The sequence below is a fragment of the Dromiciops gliroides genome, chromosome 4 (genome assembly GCF_019393635.1).
Source record: "Dromiciops gliroides isolate mDroGli1 chromosome 4, mDroGli1.pri, whole genome shotgun sequence".
Lineage (NCBI taxonomy): Eukaryota > Metazoa > Chordata > Mammalia > Microbiotheria > Microbiotheriidae > Dromiciops > Dromiciops gliroides.
Window position 1 is genome coordinate 167,556,289 of NC_057864.1, and position 21,549 is coordinate 167,577,837.

Sequence of the window (21,549 nt, forward strand, 5' to 3'; positions counted from 1 at the left end):
GCTTTGTGCATTGTACAGACACCTGGATTTTGTTTTTTGTGAATTTTTCTTTTATTTTCTTTCTACATTATAGTTATTTGTCTCATATCTACCTTGGGTGGTGTGTCAACAGCTTTCCCTTTTTTTTCAGCTTAAAGTCTTTTAAATTAGTTTTTTAAATCTTCATTAAGTAAATATTCTCAAATAGCTCTTGCTGATTATTTCATCTCTGTCTAGAAGCCTGTTATATTTTAATACATGGTCTAGAAATCCAAACCCTATTCTTCTGCCTCATCTTCTAACTGGTTGGCTTTGCAAATCTCCATTTTTCTTTGAAGCCTTTACAATTGATCAGCAGCAGTGATAAAAACACACTACACCTTCCAAGGATTTCTATTGTTTACCCAAGATTTTCATGGTCTATATTAGTGCTTTCTTGGTTCTTTTTTTGGTAGATTCATTTGTGTCCATGTGAATCATCAGAAGTTGGGTAGTAGACATTCAGTTTTGCAATTGTAGAATATGTACCATAGCTTTCTTCTGTTATTATCAGGCTGATATATAGCTTGTTCGTTGTCCTTAAGCATAGAAGTAAGAATTCTACCCTTAGCTGTAGTTGTGCAGGAAACCTCCTTATATTCTTTTTTTTTCATTTATTTAGAATTTTTTTACCTCTGAATTACATGTAAAAACAAATTTTAACATCCATTTTTAAAACTGTGTACCTAATTCTCTTCTTTCCTCCCTACCCCCTCCCCTTAAGAACTCAAGCATTTCAATATAAGTTATACATGTGTCGTCATGCAAAACAGTTCCATATTAGTCAAGTTGTCAGGTAGTCAGAAAACAGACAAAAAAAAAAACCTTTAGAAAAAGGAACTAAAAAAAATTATGCCTCAGTCTGTATTCAGACACTATCAGTTCTTTCTCTGGAGATGGATCACATTTTTCATAAGTCCTTCAGAGTTGTCTTGGATCACTGTGTTGCTGAGAATAGCCAAGTCATTCACAGCTGATTATCTTACAACATTGCTGTTATTTTGCATATAGTATATGTCACTTTGCATCAGGTCATGTAAGTCCTTCCATGTTTTTCTGAGAGTATCCTGCTCATCATTTCTTATAGCACAATAGTGTTCCAGCATAATCTCATTCCACAATTTGTTCAGCCATTTCCCAATTGATAGGCATTTCCTCAATTTCAAGTTTTTTGCTCCAGAAAAGGGCTGCCATAATATTTTTTAGTACTTATGGGTCTTTTAACTTTTTGTTTTTTCTCTTTTTGGATAGTGACCTAATAGTGGTATTCCTAGGTCAAAGAGCATGCATGGTTTTATAGCCCTTTGGCCATAGTTCCAAATTGCTCTATAGAATGTTTGAATCAGTTTACAACTCCACCAACAGTGTACTAATGTCTCATTTCCCCTACAACATTTGTCATTTTCCTCTGCTGTCCTGTTATCCAATCTAGTAGATAGGAGGTAGTACCCCAGAATTGTTTTGACTTACATCTTTCTAATCAATAGTGAGTTAGAGCATTTATTTTCATATGGCTATAGATAGCTTTGATTATTTCATCTGAAAACTCTTCATCTCTTTTGATCATTTATCAATGGGGGAATGGCTCTTATTTTAATAAATTTGATTCAGTTCTCTACATGTTTGAGAAATGAGGCCTTTGTCAGACAAACTTGCTTCAAATTTTTTTCAGTTACTATTACTAACTGAATTCCCTCTCCATCCTAGTCCCTCCCCATGACATTTACTCTATTCTCTACCTCCTTTCACCCTGTCCCTCCTCAAAAGTGTTTTGCTTCTGACTACCCCCTCCCCCAATTCTGTCCCTTCTGCCACACCCCTCCTCCCCCCAGTCCCTTTTCCCTCCTACTTTCCTTCAGGGTAAGATAGATTTCTATACTCAATTAAGTGTGTATGTTATTCCCTCTTTCAGTCAGCTCTGATGAGAGTAAGGTTTACTCACTCCCCAGCACCTTGCCCTTCTTCCCCTCCACTGTATGCTTTTTCTTCTTTTATGTGAGATACTTTACCCCATTCTACCTCTCCCTTTCTTTCTTTGTTTCTTTGTTTCTCTCTTTCTTTTCCTTCTTTCCTTTCTTTCCTTCCTTTCCTTTCTTTCTTTTGGCAATGAGAGTTAAATGACTTGCCCAGGGTCACACAACTAGTAAGTGTCAAGTGTCTGGGGCCGGATTTGAACTCAAGTCCTCCTGAATCCCAGGGCCAGTGCTCTATCCTTTGTGCCACCTAGCTGCTCCTCCCTTTCCCTTTCAATGCATTCCTCTCTCACCCCTTAATTTAATTTAATTTGATTTAATTTTTTAATTTAATTTTTAAAAGATATCATCCCTTCACATTCAGCTTACACCTGTGCCCTCTGTCTAATGTTAGGGCCAAATTCAGTATGGGGAGAGTTAATTGGGCAGCTCACCATAATATTGGGGTTCAGGAAATAATGGGAGACCTCTAGATCCAGAGTTTCCCCTCTTCCAAACTGCCTTTTTTAGTTATTTCGCTAAGACTGCTAAGAAAGGAAATTAACAGCTTCTTTTCCACAAACAAATCAGGTTTTATTAATGGGAACAAATCCACAACACAGGTGAAGTTAATAGAGCCAGGGACACTGAGAAAGGGAGTAGGGGAAGGGAAAGAGATGAAATAATCAGCAAGAGCTATTTGAGAATATTTACTTAATGAAGATTTTAAAATCTAATTTAAAAGACTTTAAGCTGAAAAAAAGGGAAAGCTGTTGACACACCACCCAAGGTAGATATGAGACAAATAACTATAATGTAGAAAGAAAATAAAAGAAAAATTCACAAAAAACAAAATCCAGGTGTCTGTACAATGCACAAAGCAAGCAAAATGAACTAGAGAAAAAGAAGTGAATTTGACCTTACAGGTATCAGTGAGATTTGATGGGATGGGACCCATGATTGGACTATGTCTCTGGAAGAAAAAAACATACTCAAAAGAAACAGAATAAGTAAAAGTGGGGAGGGTAGAACAGCACCATATTTTAAGAGTCACATAAAGAAATCCAAGAAATACACAGAAGAAACACAGTAGAGGACATCTGGATCAGCAGAAGCAGTATCATCATTACAAAAACTAGACAACCTAAACTGAAAAAGGAAATAGATGAAGAGCTTTGGAAATTCACTGCAAGCATAGCATGGAAGTTTGTTATAATGATGGGAGATAACCATTATACAGATTTCTGCTTAAGCTCACTTGCGCTGGCTCTCACTCTCACTCTCTCTCCTCCGTCCCCCCTCAGAATTTAAATCTCTAGTGTAAAAAGGCCCCAGGCACCCCGAACAAGTCTGGCTCTAACAAAAAACAACTCAAACCTCAAACTTGCCTCCAGCTCAGCTAGCTCAAAGCTAGCTTCGCTCCAACAACACAAATTCATCACCTCCTAGAATCTGCAGTTCCAAGGAGAATCAGCTGCGCAGTGTCCCCTGGCTCCATCTGAAGGTCCACCACACCAGCCTCTCTCTCTCTCTCTCTCTCTCTCTCTCTCTCTCTCTCTCTCTCTCTCTCTCTCTCTCTCTGTGTCTCTCTGTGTCTCTTCCTGTCTCTCCCACCGGAAAGACGGTTCTATAGCTCTGCTGAGTCTCCAATTAGTTCAACATACCCCCTGGGCTGTCCCCATTATAATTTGGCCAGGCCCATGTGGGCATGGGGGAACTCCTAGATGGGGCTTTTTTAAGGATACATCTTTCCAGTTTGTTCATAATGAAGCAAAGATGGGGTCATGGAAACTCCAAATCACAATTAATTTCTTACACTAATTATATTCCATCCAGTTGCCCTAATAATAAGAAAGGTCTTATGAGTTACAAGTATCATCTTCCTATACAGAAATGTAAACAATTTAATCTTTTAATATCCCTTATGATTTCTTTTTCTTGTTTACCTTTTTTTGCTTCTCTAGAGTCTTGTATTTGAAAGTCAAATTTTCTGTTCAGCACAGGTCTTTTTCTTTTTTTTTTTTTAATTTGCAGGGCAGTGAGGGTTAAGTGACTTGCCCAGGGTCACACAACTAGTAAGTGTCAAATGTCTGAGGCCAGATTTGAACTCATGTCCTCCTGAATCTAGGGCCAGTGCTTTATCCACTCTGCCACCTAGCTGCCCCTTCCACATTAACTTTTACTTTTTTGGGTAGTTCTTTACATTTACATCGCTGTAATTATTATATGTATCATGTATGTTTGTCTTTCAGTGCTTCTTGTATTTATCATGTTCATAATTTTTTCTGTAGCACATAATATTCCATTACATTCATGTACCACAATTTGTTTAGCCATTCTCCAATTAATAGCCATCTGCTTTAACGTTTCTTTGCTATAACCCAAAACAGTTGCTTATAAACACCTTGTTGTATATAGGAACTTTGTTCTTATGACATCCTTGGGTTTATGCCTAGAAATGGAATCTCTAGGTCAGCGAGTATGAACATATTAGTTCGTTTATATGCATAATTCTAAATTGCTTTCCTAAATAATTGTACTGCTTCACAATTCCACCAACAATACATCAATGTGCCTATCTTCCCACAATTCCCACATTGACTAGTCTTATCTTTGACATCTTTGCCAACTTGTAGGGTATGAAATTATACTATATTTTAAATGCAATAGAGTAACTTGCTACTTAAAGGAATCCTTTGAAACCTTCTCTAAAGTTCATAATTCTTCAATTGTCTTATGCACATTATTTTTTAAAGAATATAGAGTATAACAACATAATCCTTTGCTAGTGACTTTACCTCCTCACAAGTTTGTCATTTAAGCATTTCCTGTGCCCTGAGGATGCTTACCTTTGAATAAGTGTCACAATTTCTTCCAGCATCCATTGAATGGAGGTAGGGGAGAAAGGCATATATTTTTTCAAAACTATAAAAGTATTTTATTATTTTCCAGTTACATGTAGAGATAATTTTCAACATTTGTTTTTATAAGATTTCTAGTTTCAAATTTTTCTCCCTCCCTCCCTTCCCCCCCCAAGACAGTAAGTAATCTGATATAGGTTATATATGTACAATAACATTAAACATATTTCTGCATTAGTCATGTTATATGAGAAGAAGCAGAGCAAAAAGGAAAAACCCCCAAAAAGAAAAACAATAGCACCAAAAACAAAAGAAATAGTATGGTTCAATCTGCATCCATATTCCACAGTTCTTTTTTTTCTGGATTTGGAGATCCTTTTCCATCATGACTCTGAGGGGCATATTTTTATGCACTCTATAGCATTCCAACTTGTACCAGAAGGGAACAATGTTCTTTTTTGCGTTATGTAAGTAATACATACAGTTTGACTTACATTAGAGAAATATTCATGTGCCACAGAGAGCAGAATTTTCTGTCATTATATGTGCATTAATATATTTAGAAATATCCTTTGCTGTGCCCTGGGATCTGTTTTTCTGACTACCTTGCTTATAACTTTTCTTGGTTTTCATGATATGTAACATGAATCTTAATGTTCTGAAATTGTACTAGCTTATTGCCAGTGAAAAATAATGAATTGTAATCTGTCTAGGTTTTAGGAGTTACTACTCAATAAGTACTTATTTAAAGAAAGGTATACTCGATGTTGGTCATTCACACTGTTGCTTGTTAGGATTATAAATTTTATCTAAGAGCCCAATATCTTAATTTTTTTTTACTTGTTTTACAAAATGAAATAATTTCTTGGGTTATGTTTTGTCTTTTTAGTGAATTAGTGCCAGCTTATGATTCAACTACCTTTGTTTTAGAGAACTTCAGGTAAGACTGTTTGGCAACCTGATTATTTTGTATGTACAAAATTTGCCATTATAACTGTGCTTTGTTTATGAATAAGTTTCATTTATAAAGTAGAACTGTAAGAAGTTATACGGCCTTTCCTTAACTTTGATATTCCTTATGTAGAATAATTTTGTTGATGAAAATATTGACTATATGGTGGGAAAAATATGATGCCTTTTCATATGTTAACTTTCCCGTGTTATCTCTTAATGTTAAGTACCTGTATTTTAGGGTGTTCTCTTAACATTAAAAAAAAAAAGCTAGTCAGGAGTTAGTATTCTAGGTCACATGAACAAGATGTAGGACTAGACATTTTTTCTGAACTATTAATAATAAAGCTGTTAAATACTAATGTTAATGCTGATACTATCATTCTTATAATCTTGAAAATATTGTTTACCTAGTCTGTTTCAGTTTCTTTATGTTCTTATTTCTTTCTGTAATAACCAAAATTTATAGATCACAATAGTAAATTCAGATCAAAGTATTGTTTTATGGTTTTAGCCATTTTGGAGTTATTTCTTTAAATGTCTTATAATTAGTGTGATCATAGGTTGATCATTACAAAAACACTATTTGAAAATATATTTAAAATACAATTAAATCATTCATCTTAGATTTGTCAGGAATATAAATTTATATAGAACAAAATTTATTTTTGTATAGTTGCTGGTTTTCTTTTAGCAATAATCATAAGATTTCAATTACCATAAATTTTGATTTATCTAGCTGGTATATGTTTACATACACATACAAATAACTGATATGTATATCTGATATACATATATATGTGTGTGTCTGTATGTGTGTGTGTGTATATATATATATATATATATATATATATATATATATATATATATATATAAAACATCAGGGTATTTTCTTTCTCCTTAGCACTTTGCGCCAGAGAGCAGATCCTGTTTACAGTCCACCTCTTCAAGTTTCGGGACTTTGCTGGAGGCTCAAGGTTTACCCAGTAAGATTTTGATTATCTTTTTTTAAAAATCCTTTTAAATTTATTTAATGTTTCTGACCTGTCTTGGGACAGAAGGATATTCTTTATCATTTTTTAGCATTAAGCAAATGCACCAATTTATTTTATAGGAAATTATAAATTTCCAAACAATTACAAATAGCAATACTTCCATGTTTTTTATAGAGTTCTTGAATCCTACTCAAAGAAATTATATCTGAAAAGAATTAACTGTCACTTTTCATTGAATTTTATTTTGAAGTTCTATCAAGATTTGTAGAGGAAATACTAAAGATTCTTTTTTTTTTTTGGTGAGTCAATTGGGGTTAAGCGACTTGCCCAGGATCACACAGCTAGTAAGTGTTAAGTGTCTGAGACCGGATTTGAACTCAGGTACTCCTGACTTCAGGGCTGGTGCTCTATCCACTGCGCCACCTAGCCACCCCCTAAAGATTCTTAATGATGTTTCAATACTAGGGATAAAATTAGCACAATTCATCATTAAAAAGAAAATAGTAAAAATTTATCCAGTCATATCAGTCTACTGAATAGGTTTCCAATAAAGTATACATATTCCTTTATGAAAAAATAAAAACAGGAGTAAAAGATTTTTCATTAATATGGTAGAAAGCATTTAGTTTCAAGAGTTGGTATTCTAGTTTACATGAGCAACAAGATGGAGGACTAGACATTTTCTCTGATTCCCCATGACCTCTCAAACCTTTCCAAAGCAGAAATTATGCACCAAAGATAAAGCAACTCCAGCTCTCTTCATGATCTAGGACACCAAGAATCTAAAAGGAGATTTAAAAAAACCAATGGCAGCAACAACAACAAAATCCTGAAAAACCTATGAACTGATGCTTACTGACCCTGAGCTCATTCAGCACCCCTCCATATGGAGCTCCTATGCTGTGAGATTGCAATATCAGCCCCAGGGACAAGACACAGTAACAAAACTCACCCCTATATCCCTCCTTCCCCTTTTTAGGGCTGTGGAGATCTTGGCTCCAGGGAATGGAAGTTTGCTATGGTCTCCACAGCCAGCTTGGCCACATCCCTTCAGGAGTAAAAGCCTGCCAGGAGCTGCAAAGCTGGAAGCACCAGTGCTGCAAACCTCTGAACTGCCAGTGCTAGGGCAAACAGTGCTACAAAGCTTTTAACTACTAGTTCTTGGGCAAACAGCACTGCAAAGCCCTGAACTTAAGTGCTAGCCCAGAAAACTGAGGAACAGAGAGAATGGGACAGATTATCAGGATTGGACATTGGGGTAGTTGGGTGCATTAAGGTGTTGGGGGAGGATATGCAACACTACTCCAAGACTGAGGGGAAAGAACATTAGCATCCAGCTGGGACCAGTTCTGACTAAAAGTCAGTTGGGGCGGAAACCTCAGCCGGTGAATTGTGAATTGTTCAGTATAGGTGGAGGCTGAATGTTGTGACATGCAGCTCCCAAGGAAATCACAATCAGAGGAGAGAGACTGAGGAAGTGAATAATAAGGATATTATGGGTAAATTACCCAAGATTTCAGGAAGAAGGAAATTCAAACTTTGAACATAAACAGATAAAACAATGGGAAAAACAGTAGCAACAGAAGGAAACATCTCCAGATCAGGTAAACTGGTTCAGGCATCTATGAATAAATACTGTAAAACAAAAGAAAATAATCTAATCCTTCATGAGCCAGAGGATATTATGGTATTTGTGGAGAATATGGAAATACAACATGTTGTTCCTGAATGGTTGAAAAGAGAAATCAAAATTATAAGAGCAGAATTTATGTCCTTTGCCTCAAAAATAACAGACAGAATAGGAAAACTTGAAACTGTAATGGCAAGCTTCACCAAGGAAATAAAAGAGAGAATAATAGATTGGGAATTCAAATACATAGCAGTGAAGGTCAGCCTTTAAGAAGAGAAGCAAAAACCAAAAACATTAAAAAGAAAATATGCTCATTACTTCTAAAATGTATAGAGAACTGAATCAAATTTATAGGCATACAAGTCATTCCCCAATTGAGAAATGGTCAAAGGTCAGGCAGTTTTCAGATGAAGAAATCAAAGCTATCGTCCTTTGAAAAAAATGTTGCCAGTCACTATTGATTAGAGAAATGCAAATTAAAACAACTCTGAGGTACCACCTCATACCTATCAGATTGGCTAATATGACAAAAAAGGAAAATGATAAATGTTGGATAAGATGTGGGAAAATTGGAACACTAATGCATTGTTGGTGGAGTTGTAAATTGATCCAGCCATTCTGGAGAGAATTTGGAACTATGTCCAAAGGGCTATGGGGCTGTGCATACCCTTTGACCCAGTAATACCACTACTAGGTCTGCATCCCAGAGAGATCATAAAAAAGGGAAAAAGACCTACATGTACAAAAATATTTATAGCAGTTCTTTTTGTGGTAGCAAGAAATTGGAAATTGAGGGAATGCCCATCAGTCGGGGAAGGGCTGAACAAGTTGTGGTATAAATGTAGTGGAATACTGTTGTGCTATAGGAAATGATGAACAGGCAAATTTCAGAAAAACCTGGAAAGACTTTGAAGTGCACTGATGCTGAGTAAACTGAGCAAAACCAGGAGAATATTGTACACATTGACAGCATTGTGTGATGATCTCCTGTGATAGACTTTGCTTTTCTCAGCTAAACAGTGATCCAAGATATTTCCAAAGGACTCACAATGGGAAATGTTCTCCACATCCAGAGAAGGAACTGTGGAATCTGAATGTAGATCAAAGCAAACTATTTTCACTTTTTTATTTCTTGAGACTTTACCCTTTTGTTCTGATTATTATTTTATGGCGTGACTAATGTGGAAATAAGTTTAATGTGATTGTACATTATGTACAACCTATGTCAGATTGCTTGCTATCTTGGGGAGGAGGGAGGCAAGGGAAGAAGGGAGAAAAGTTTAGAACTTAAAATTTTATAAAGATGATTGGGGTTTTTTTTGTTTGTTTTTATTTTTGTTTTTGGGTGGGGCCATGGGGGTTAAGTGACTTGCGCAGGGTCACACAGCTAGTAAGTGTAAAGTGTCTGAGGCTGGATTTGAACTGAGGTACTCCTGAATCCAGGGCCGGTGCTTTATCCACTGCGCCACCTAGCTGCCCCCAAAGATGTTTGTTGAAAACTATCTTTACATGTAACTGGAAAAAATACTATTAAAGAAATTTTTTTAACAAGTTAAAATTTTTTTACATATAATTGGAAAAAAATAAAATAATATTTTTGCAAAAAAAAACCAACGCTCTTTACATAAGCAAAGTATATGGATCTTGAAGACAGGAAGCATAGAGGCAATCCAAGTATCATCGGTCTCCAAGAGGAACACAGTGGGACAAAAAAAACTTAACTCCACTATGAAGGAAATAATAGAAGAGAACTGCTTCAAACTTCTGAACAAAGAAAATGAAATTCCAGTTGAAAGAATTCACAGATTGCCTCCAGAAAAACAAAAAATCCAAGCCTGCAAATTCCTAGACACATAGTGGTTAAATTTAATGATTCAGTTCAAAAACAACAAATTTTTCAAGCCACCAAGAGAAAGACCTTCAAATACAAAGGAAAGGACATTCAAATAATGCAAGACGATTCCACACTCACTGTAAGAAGGAGGAAGGAATGGAATAATGTGTTCCAAAGAACAGTGGAGCTCTGAATGCAGCCCAAGGTAACCTGTCCTTCAAATTTGAGCTTAGGAAAAATGATGAACTTTCAATAATAAAGAAGAGCTTAGGGGGCAGCTAGGTGGCACAGTGGATAAAGCAGTGAACCTGAATTCAGGAGGAACTGAGTTCAAATCCGGCCTCAGACAACTTGACACTTACTAGCTGTGTGACCCTGGGCAAGTCACTTAACCCTCATTGCCCCTCAAAAAAACAAGCAAACAAACAAACAAACAAAAAAAGAAGAGCTTAAAAGTTTTTAGAAAAAACCCCCAGAATTGAAGGGATTATTTGCATCTCTTAATACCTCAAAAAGCAGAAAGCAAGAAGAGTGAATTAATAAAGCAAGTGAGGACAGAATAACAATAGAGAGACCAGTAAGATTTTTTTCTAACTTGGAGATAGAAGTGAATGCAGAAATCAGGTGGCAGTAACACTGAAGAGACAGATGGGGGGCATTATGTGCAGAACCTGACAATACTTTGCTTGTAGGTGAATCATTGCTTTTTTTGTGTAACTATATTATAACATGGGAGAGCATATAAAAGGGAGGGAGGTTAGCCAGGAGGATAGAGGAGTGTGTGATGCATTGGGGTCAAATACAGGGCTTAAATATGAGGGCAAGGTGACCTCTGTGGTCTCAGAAAGAGAAAAGCCTACAGGGGAGTAGGTGAGATAGAAGGGGAAAATATTGGGAAAAGGGAGGAAAAGAAAGGAAGCCTTATTTGGAGATGGGAGTGGGTTCCATTGATGAATGAGAAGGTTAGTTAAAGTAGAGGAGGACCTTATAATGCATGAGGCCTGGGAGGATCTGGTACTTGGAGAGTCTATGGCATTGGCGGGGAGGGTAAATTGGAACCCATGGGGGAACTTGGCACCTGGAGTAGTGTGACAGTTATAGACATGGAGTAGATTTCCAGGGAAATGGTCAACAGGGGAGGGTATAGATTAATGATGAGCTTCATTATTAGGGACACAGTCAGGGAAGGACACTGGCATGGTGCAGTGTCCTCTCATATCTGAAATAATAGGAATTGTTCTTGGATCGAGGCACAATTGAAAAGAGAAATATATAGGGCATGCTCTACAAGCCAGTGACAAAGTACCTAGAACGTAGAGCCTAGAAGAATACTTGGGAAGAAGAAAAGAGAGACTAGATGATTAAAGGGGTCATCAATCAGAGAATCAGGGACTAGAGTAGACAGGAAAAGATAGATAATGAAGAGAGTAAAAGAAATCTTTTTTGGAAATGGATACCAAAAATGAAATTTATATTATATATATATATATATATAAATTTTTTTTTTTTTGGTGAGGCAATTGGGGTTAAGTGACTTGCCCAGGGTCACACAGCTAGTAAGTGTTAAGTGTCTGTCCGAGACCAGATTTGAACTCAGGTCCTCCTGACTCCAGGGCCGGTGCTCTATCCAAAAATGAAATTAAAAAAAAAACTAATGAACAAAGGACTAGCTGAAGGGGAGGAAAGAAGGTGGGGTGGGGATCTACTTGACTGAGAAGAAAAAAGAAGGGGAATAAATATACAATTACATAAAAGCAGGAGAGAAAAGAGAAAAAGGAACTAATAAAACCTTAAAGAGAAAAAGATAAGAAATGAGAAGAGGGGATTAGGGTGAGGGACCAGATCCTGGAGGATCAGACACACTTTTTAAAAAAATTAAAGTAGTGCAGCTAGGTGGCACAGTAGATAAAGCACCGGCTCTGGAGTCAGGAGGATCTGAGTTCAAATCCGACCTCAGATACTTAACACTTACTAGCTGTGTGACCCCCTGGCAAGTCACTTAACCCCAATTGCCTCACCAAAAAAAAAAAAAAAATTTAAGGTAAAGTAATTGAAGGAACATAATACTGTATTTACAGCAGAAGAGGGGGAAAATCATAACTTGAAAAAAACACCTATTTTAGAGGCAGATGGAAGAAAATATAAACCTTATTCTTATAAAACCCTACAATCTACGAACCCTACAAGAAACACATTTCTTATATTCTTTTTTTTTTTTGGGCGGGGCAATGAGGGTTAAGTGACTTGCCCAGGGTCACACGGCTAGTGTCAAGTGCCTGAGGCTGGATTTGAACTGAGGTCCTTCTGAGTCCAGGGCCAGTGCTTTATCCATTGCACCACCTAGCTGCCCCCAACACATTTCTTTAAAAAAAAAAATGAAAGAAAATTGAGGGGATGGAAACTATTATTTTTCAAGTGAATTTTAAAAAGCAGGAATTGCCACCATGTTCTCATATAAAGCAAAAAAACCCTTCACAACCTTCAAAAAGTGAAAAGGGATAGACAAGGAAACTATAATATGATGAAAAAACCCATAGATAACAAATTAATTTCAGTAGTAAACTTATTCACTCCAAATTCCTTAGTGTCCATATTCATAAAGGAAACATGATATAGTAGCACAAGAGTGACAAGAGACTTCAGTATCTTTGTCAGTTTTGTGTGTTTGGAACTTGGATACGTTTGGAACTGAACACATTTTTGGAGAAACTAAAATTAGACTTATGGCATCTAAATGAGACAGCAAAGTCATATTCATATTACTTTGCATCACATGGAACTTTTACAAAAATTGACCATGTACTGTGACACAGAAATATCACAAAGGAATGTAAAAGAACAAAGTTAATATTTCCTGTATAGACCATAATGCAAAAAAAGTAGGTTTAATGGCCACAAACAAAAGATACAGATGGAAATGGTGGCTTTGTTGTAAAATCTTAAATAATAAGTGGGTCAAAGAACAAATTGAAACAAGTATGTAAGAGAAAGTTATAATAATGTAGAGGCCAATTTTTAATTGGGGAGTGTTAGCTAGGCGGCTCACTACAATATTGGGGCAAGGAAGGAGACTGACAGCTTCCCTCAAAAACAGAACAGAATTTATTTAACAAGAATGAACTTAAAAAACACAGACAGGATCAGTAGGATTAAGGGAAAGGATATAAAATGGGGAAAGGGAAATAATACAACCTGAATAATACCACCGCCCAGGAATCAGCTGAGAACACAGCATCATCCTGTCGCCTTCCAGCTTCAAGCTAGAATGGCGAAAAACTTCCCTTCTTCCCAGCAGACCCTAGGCTGACCACACACAGCCCCAAACCAGTTGGCTGGCAGCTCTGAGTGACAGTCACATGACTACCCTCACTGGGCTTCCAGTCATTATAATTTTGCCAGGCTCATGTAGGCGTTGGCAAGTGGTGATGACATGAGGTGCCAGCACCATGGCAACGGCTATAACCAGTGGGTGGAGCCCCATGCTGTTTGCAGAGGCACTGTGCCTGAGCCCCAGGCCAATGCGAGTGCCAGGGTTTTTAAAATTCTAGACAACATATGGGGTCATAAAAACCTCAAACAATTCTTTACAATAATGAACCAACATACCTATATTTCTGGAATGCAAATAAAGCAGTCCTTAGGGGAAAAAGTCATATCCTTACAATCAGTCATACATGAACAAAATAGAAAAAGAGGATTAATAAACTGAATATGCATTTTTAAAAACCTAGCAACCTAAAATAAGCACAAAAGAGGAGATATTAAAAAATGAGAGGGGAAATAGTTAAATTGGAAAAAGTTCCATAATAATGACAAATAAAACTACAAGCTGGTTCTTTGAAAAGACTAATGAATTTGATAAACCTGTACCTAATCTTATTCAAAAGGGATGGAGGGGGGGGGGCAGCTAGATGGTGCAGTGGTTAAAGCACCGGCCCTGGATTCAGCAGTACCTGAGTTCAAATCCGGCCTCAGACACTTGACACTTACTAGCTGTGTGACCTTGGGCAAGTCACTTAACCCCCATTGCCTGCAAAAAAACCAAACAAAAACAAACAAAAGGGATCAGGGGGCAGCTAGGTGGCACAGTGCATAGAGCACTGGCCCTGGAGTCAGGAGGACCTGAGTTCAAATCCGGCCTCAGACACTTAACAGTTACTAGCTATGTGACCCTAGGCAAGTCACTTAACCCCAATTGCCTCACCAAAAAAGAAAGAAATGCTAAAAAAAGGGATCAGAAAATTGTCAGTAAAATAGCAGTTAGCAGAGCAACAGAAATCACAGCAAAACAAGAATTAAAAGAATAATCAACACATGCAAAATTATATGCTAACAACACTGAGAATACAAGAATTAGAGGAATAATAAAATACACAAATTATCAGAAGACCAGATAGAGATCTCAAGTAACTTCATCTCAGAGTAGGAAATAGATCTAGTTCTAAAGGAATTAACAGTATTTCTATATAATGATGACAGAATGCAAGAAGCAATAGTAGAAAGGGAAATCCCATTCAAAATAACTACAAAATGCATAAATTATTTGTGGATCAATTTATCAAAGCACACAAGATTTTTATAGATTCAATAAGATAGTGCACCTTAAAGAAATAACAATTTAAATAACGGGAGTATCCATTATTTATGGCTAGACTGTGCCAACATAATAAAAATGACAGTATCACAAAAATTAATTTACACTTAAAATGATATACCAAATTACCAAGAGGATACTTTACAGAACTTGATAAAATAATACTAAAATTCATTTGAAAAACCATGGGATTTTCAATATCAAGGGAAATGATGAAAAAAAGTAAGGACTTCAAACCATCTTATAAAGCGTTAGTCATCAAGACCCTCTCATGTTGGTTAAAGAATAGAGAAATCAGTGGAACAGACTAAGCAGAGGAGGTTCAGAAACAATAAAACTCAATAACCACAGTGTTTGTAAAGTGGAAAGCGTAAATCACCTAGGAAAGAACTTCCTATTTGTCAAAAACCGTTGGGAAAAGTGAAAAGCAGTCTGACAGAAATTAGGTTTAGAATAAAAACTTATTGGGATGGCTAGGTGGCACAGTGGATAGAGCACCGGCCCTGGAGTCAGGAGTACCTGAGTTCAAATCCAGCCTCAGACACTTATCACTTACTAGCTGTGTGACCCTGGGCAAGTCACTTAACCCCAAATGCCTCACAAAAAACAAAAAAACAACAAAGAATTATTAACAAAGTCGATGTCCATCAGTTGGGAAATGGCTAAACAAATTGTTGTACCTGAATATAACAGAATATTCCTATCCTTTAAGATGTGATGTGTGTGATGAAAATAAAGAAGCATGGAGAAATTTTATGAACTAATGCAGAGTAAAGTAAGCATAGTCAAGAAATCCATACAGTAACTGCAGTGATGTAAATAGAAGGAACAGTATAGTAAAAAAATTAATGTATCACAGTTAGAAAGATCAAACAGTACTTGAATAAAGAGAAATGGGAGGACGCCCCCTACATATTCCTTTGTGGAGGTGGGAGGTCCACAGCTGTTAACACACTGTATGTGTTTTCAGAGCTTTTCAATTTATTGATTAGTTGTGCTGACTTTTTTTTCCTTTTCTATAAAGCACTATTTTTACATGAGATAGCTCTCTGGGACAGGGAGGTGAAAGGTTACATGGGATACTCTGATGATGTAAGAAACAGAAAATATAAATAAAAACTTATTTTTTAAAAAAGATCCAGTATTCTTTTATGAGAAACATTTTTTCTCACTTGGAACAAGAGTTTGCAAAGCTGCTTATTCTCAGTAATGTTATCTGGCATAGTACTGGAAGTGTAACCATAGCAATAAGATGAGAAAAATTAGATGAAAAAGTATTGTGATAAGACGAGATTAAAACAATTATTTGCAGAGGATATACACTTATTTTTATTTTTATTTTTTTTGGCGGGGCAATAAGGGTTAAGTGACTTGCCTAGGGTCACACAGCTAGTGTCAAGTGTCTGAGGCTGGATTTGAACTCAGGTCCTCCTGAATCCAGGTCGAGTGCTTTATCCACTGTGCTACCTGGCTGCCCTGGATATACTTCTTTATTTAGAAGATCATTAATTTAAAAAATAGACAACTTAGGCAATATAGCAGAGTAAAATACCTTCTTCTATTATCAGTGTCTCTGTATATTGCCAGTCATTTTAAAAGTGATAGGCAAATTACACATAGTTTAGAAACAAAACATGTTAATATTTACAAATTAATCTACTAAGATCATTTAGAACTTATGTAAAATAATTTTACAGAAATTTAAAAAAAGATTTGAATCATTGTTAATTTTTGTGCCAAGCTAATAAAGATGAATCTCCTTATGGAATTCATCCTTAGCTTTAATTCTATGCTGTATTAATGTCATGCAATATAAATTAGACAAAAAAGTGACAATTCCTATAGAAAAGCAAGTGAATGTTAAGGAAATTATTTGTTTTTTGCTGGGCAATGAAGGTTAAGTGACTTGCCCAGGGTCACACAGCTAGTAAGTGTCAAGTGTCTGAGGCCGGATTTGAACTCAGGTCCTCCTGAATCCAGGGCAAGTCACTTAACCCCAATTACCTCACTAAAAAACAAAACAAAACATAAAGGCAGACAAGGGAGGGGGGCTCACTCATATTTTAGATTATACTATGAAACTGTAATAATGATCAGAACTGTCTTATGTTGGAGTTGTGAATTAATGAAAAATTTTTAGAAAGCAGTTTGGAGTTATGCAGTAAGGGTTGTCAAAATGTACATACCCTTTTCCTTAGTTGTCCTTCTACTAGAACTGTATACCCTAAGGAAGTTAGTGTGTGCAAAGTAAATGTGTGCAACAATATTTCTTGAAGACTTATTTTTAAAAAGTTATTTAGAATAACTAAAAACTAACTGTAGGAAAAAACCTAGTTGGCCAACAGTTGGGAAATTATCGCACAGTCATTTTGTCTGAGAATCTATTAAAATGTTTTTCTGTAAGAAATTAAGGATATGAGTAATTCAAAGAAATATGGAGAGACCTACATGATGTCATGCAGAATGAAGAGAGCATAATCCAAAGAACAATATTAATGAAGACTAGAACTATATAACGAAAGACTTGGGTAACAGTAACATCCATTTTATATGTAGAAGAGTTCAAAAAGGACTGTGGGTACCATTTTTTTTTTTTAACTGGATTTGAAATGTAATTGGTTTAGGGAACTCCTTTTGTGGAACTTGCTCTACTACTGCCGTTATCCCTACCACCCTCACCTAGTATTAATAATAGCAGCAGCAGCAGCAGTAGTAATATCTCCAACTCTGGGAGGTAGGCTCTATTAGGTCTTACAGATGATGAAACTGAGACTGAGAGGTTACATGACTTGCTAGTAAGCTACTGAAGCTGAATTTGAACTTGTCTTTTTGACCATAGGTCCATTTCTTTTTCCATTATGCCACATAGCTGCCTTATATCTTCATGTCTGCAGATCTTCACCTTCTCTGCAATTTATTTTCTTAGAGGGTTGTTAGTATACCAATACTGCCTCTCTGTGGGTTACCGCCACCACTATTTATATGAGTCAGTATAGACATTTTGGAGTATTGGAGGTGGGGGGGGGCCGCAGGGCAGTGAGGGTTAAGTGACTTGCCCAAGGTCACACAGCTAGTAAATGTCAAGTGTCTGAGGCCAGATTTGAACTCAGGTCCTCCTGAATCCAGGGCTGGTGCTTCATCCAGTGTGCCACCTAGCTGCCCCCCACAACATATAGACATTTTGAGGGATGTTATTAGCAATGGGTAAATAATGGAATTTTACAGACACATTGAAAAATCACTTTGACTTTATTGTTTTTTTAAATTTCATTTTAGTATCTCAGTTTTTTTATGTTGCTTCATACATTTGAATCCCTACTCTTGTTAAAAGCATGTTAGATTTATAATTAAATGTTTAAAAACAAAAAAAGCCCAGTTGTATCTTTTTATTATCATAATTCTAGTGAAGTTACATGTTTCTTTTCACCCATTTTTAAGGAAATTTTGCTGCTTTATATTATAAATTGTTAAGACAAATAACTTTAAAATATTATTGCTAGAGGCAGCTAGGTGGTGCAGTGGATAAAGCACCAGCCCTGAATTCAGGAGGACCTGAGTTCAAATCCGGCCTCAGACACTTGACACTAGCTGTGTGTCCCTGGGCAAGTCATTTAACCCTCATTGCCCCTCAAAAAACAAGACAAAACAAAACAAAAAAATTATTGCTTATTTTTTTCTGTATGTCAGAATAAATAAAACTGTATATTTCCTTATTTCTCACAGTTGGACAAATGAAAGTTAGTATGGAGATTGATCTCATTTCATTAAATTGCTAACATCCTGAGATAAAGGATAGATATGATTTGGCATTAATGTTGTAGTTTTTTGGCTCTGCATTGTCTTATATGTTTATTATTTTATCCAGACAGATTAGGTTTCTGTTAGATTTATATGTAACATGTAATCTGTAATAGCATGTATTGATCTCCAATACATGGAGATTATAGGTTAATCAGTAGATATTACCTATTCTTTTTAAGGATGGAAATGGAGTTGTGCGTGGTTATTACCTCTCTGTATTCCTGGAACTCTCAGCTGGATTGCCAGAAACTTCCAAGTAAGAAACGTGATTGAATATTGATTTCTTTAGTATACACTTAAAAAATTTGTTTTTAATCATAAAAGTATTTTATTATTTTCCAATTACATGTAAAGATAGTTTTCAACATTTGTTTTCATAAAATTTTTAGTTTCAAATTTTTCTCCCTCCCTCCCTTTTCATCCCCCCCCTCCCCAAGACAGAAAGCAAGCTGATATAGGTTATATATGTATAGTCTTTATACTTTTAACATGTTTTGCCTTTCGTGGCATATTTATAAAATAGTTTTGCTATGTCTTGGTGCATCTGGACATGAAATGTGTGGCATAGTGTGTCAGTATATTTTGTTTTGCATTTAAAGCTCAGTTAACCCAGCCAGCAATTTTAAAAAATTATATATATTTTTGTCACATTCTAAGTTCCAAAGTGTCTCCTTCCCCACCTTATACTTGAGGAGGCCACCATTTACCACAAATATACATATATACATAAATCATATTATGCATACTTGCATTTATCAGTTCTTTCATTGAAAGTGGTAGATAGCATCTTTTTTCATGGGTCCTTTTTAGTTGAAATTATTATTCATAATCAAAATAGCTTAGTCATTCACAGTTATTCTTTGAACAATATTGCTGTTATTGTAAACAACATTCTTTTGGTTCTGCTCATTTCACTTCATGAAATGAAGCTTCATGCAAGTCTTTGCATGTTTTTCTAAAACTAGCCTGATTATCATTTCTTACAGGACAGTAAGTAGTATTCCATCAACATCATAATCATATCACAACTTTTATAGCCATTCCCCATTTGATGGGCATCCCCATGTTTTCCAGTTCTTTACCATGATAAAGAAAGCTGCTATAAATATTTTAGAACATATGGGTTCTTTTCTTTTTTCCCTGATCACCTTGGGAAACAGACCTAGTAGTGGTATCACTGGATCAATAACTCTTTGGACTATGGGAATTATATTCCAGATTGCTCTCCAAAATGGTTAAATCTGTTCATAGTTCCATCAACAGTGTTGTCTCAATTTTTCCACATTCCCTCTAACATTTGTCATTTTTCCCAATCTGATAGGTCTGATATGATATCTCAAAGATGTTTTTAATTTGCCAGCCAGCAATTATTGAGGTAATATGTCAGGAATTAACCTGAGCTTCTCTAAGCACTATGCATTATCAAAGTTTCACAGTTGGATGGGGCCTTAGATGCTATCTAGTTCAAATTTGAACCTTTTTGAAAATCTCCTTTACAATATCTACAACCAAGTGGTTGTCTAACCTTCATTTGAAGACTTACTGAGAATCAGTCCACTATAGGCAAAAGTAGCCTGCTTCACATTTTTTGTGAAAATAATTTTTTTGTAAACTGTACTGATGTGTAGCTTCCTGTGATTTGAATAATACTGTAATATTCTTTACCTTTTTAAAAAAAGGATTTCACTGTTGGTAGAGTTGTGAGAAGATCCAACCATTCTGGAGAGCAATTTGGAACTTATGTCAAAAGGGCTATAGAACTGTGCATACCCTTTGATTCAGCAGTACCACTGCTAGCTTTATATTCCAAAGATATCCCCCAAAAGAGAAAAAGACCTATTTGTACAAAAAATATTTATAGCAGCTCTTTTTGTAGTGGCCAAGAATTGGAAATCAAGCTGTAGTATATGATGGTGATAGGATATTATTGTACTATAAGAAATGACAAGTAGGATGATTTCAGAAAAACTCGTATGTACTGATGTAAAGTGAAGTGAGCAAAACCAAGAGAACGTACAGAGACAACATTATTGTTTGACGAAAAACTGTGAATGACTTAAGTGTTCTTAGCAATACAGTGATCCAAGACAATCCCAAAAGACTAATAATGAAACATGCTGGTTTTTACTTGCAAATTTTTTTTATTCAAGTTTTCCTGTATAAAATGACAAATATAGTAATGTTTTACATAATTTCATATGTATAACGTCTATCTGATTGCTTACTGCCTCAGGGAAGGAACAGGGGAGGGACAGAAGGAGGGAGAAATGTTGGAACTCAAAACTTTAAATAAAAATGTTTATTTATTATTATTATTATTATTACTACTACTACTACTACTACTATTTTTAACCAATCAACAAGCATTTATTATGCTACTGCTTTTGTGTCTAGAATACAAAAACAAAAAATGAAACAGTTCCTGCTTTCAAGCAGCTCACATTCTATTCAGGTATATAGCATGTATATATATAAATAACATATGCAGAATATAAAAGAAAAATACAAGATAGTTTACAGAGAGAGGGCATGAGCATTTGGGTGGAAGACAAGTGGAAGCTCAGTAATTGGAAAATAGCTAAATAAATTGCAGTATATTAATATAATGGAGGATTATGCTATAAGAAATAATGAATACAAAGAATTCAGAGAAATTGGTTAAGACTTGTATGTACTGGGGGCAGCTAGGTGGTGCAGTGGATAAAGCACTGGCCTTGGATTCAGGAGGACCTGAGTTCAAATCCAGCCTTAGACACTTGACACTTAACTAGCTGTGTGACCCTGGGCAAGTCACTTAACCCTCATTGCCCTTGGGGGGGTGGGGAGGACTTGTATGTACTGATGTAGATCAAAATAAGCAGAAACAGAATAATTGTACATGATGATCACAATAATGGAAGGGAAAATAACACT

The 21,549-nt window shown here is 35.9% G+C and overlaps 1 protein-coding gene across 3 annotated transcripts in view; it reads left to right on the forward strand.

Moving 5' to 3' along the window:
- The window catches only part of TRIM37 (tripartite motif containing 37), a 122,938-nt gene that overhangs the window by 44,904 nt on the left and 56,485 nt on the right, over positions 1-21,549 (forward strand). For all 3 annotated transcript variants that reach the window (XM_044001636.1, XM_044001634.1, XM_044001635.1), the window contains 3 exons: positions 5,721-5,771; positions 6,687-6,768; positions 18,816-18,892. In XM_044001636.1, the coding sequence (XP_043857571.1) occupies positions 5,721-5,771; positions 6,687-6,768; positions 18,816-18,892 (210 nt within the window). The remainder of the gene's footprint in view (positions 1-5,720; positions 5,772-6,686; positions 6,769-18,815; positions 18,893-21,549) is intronic.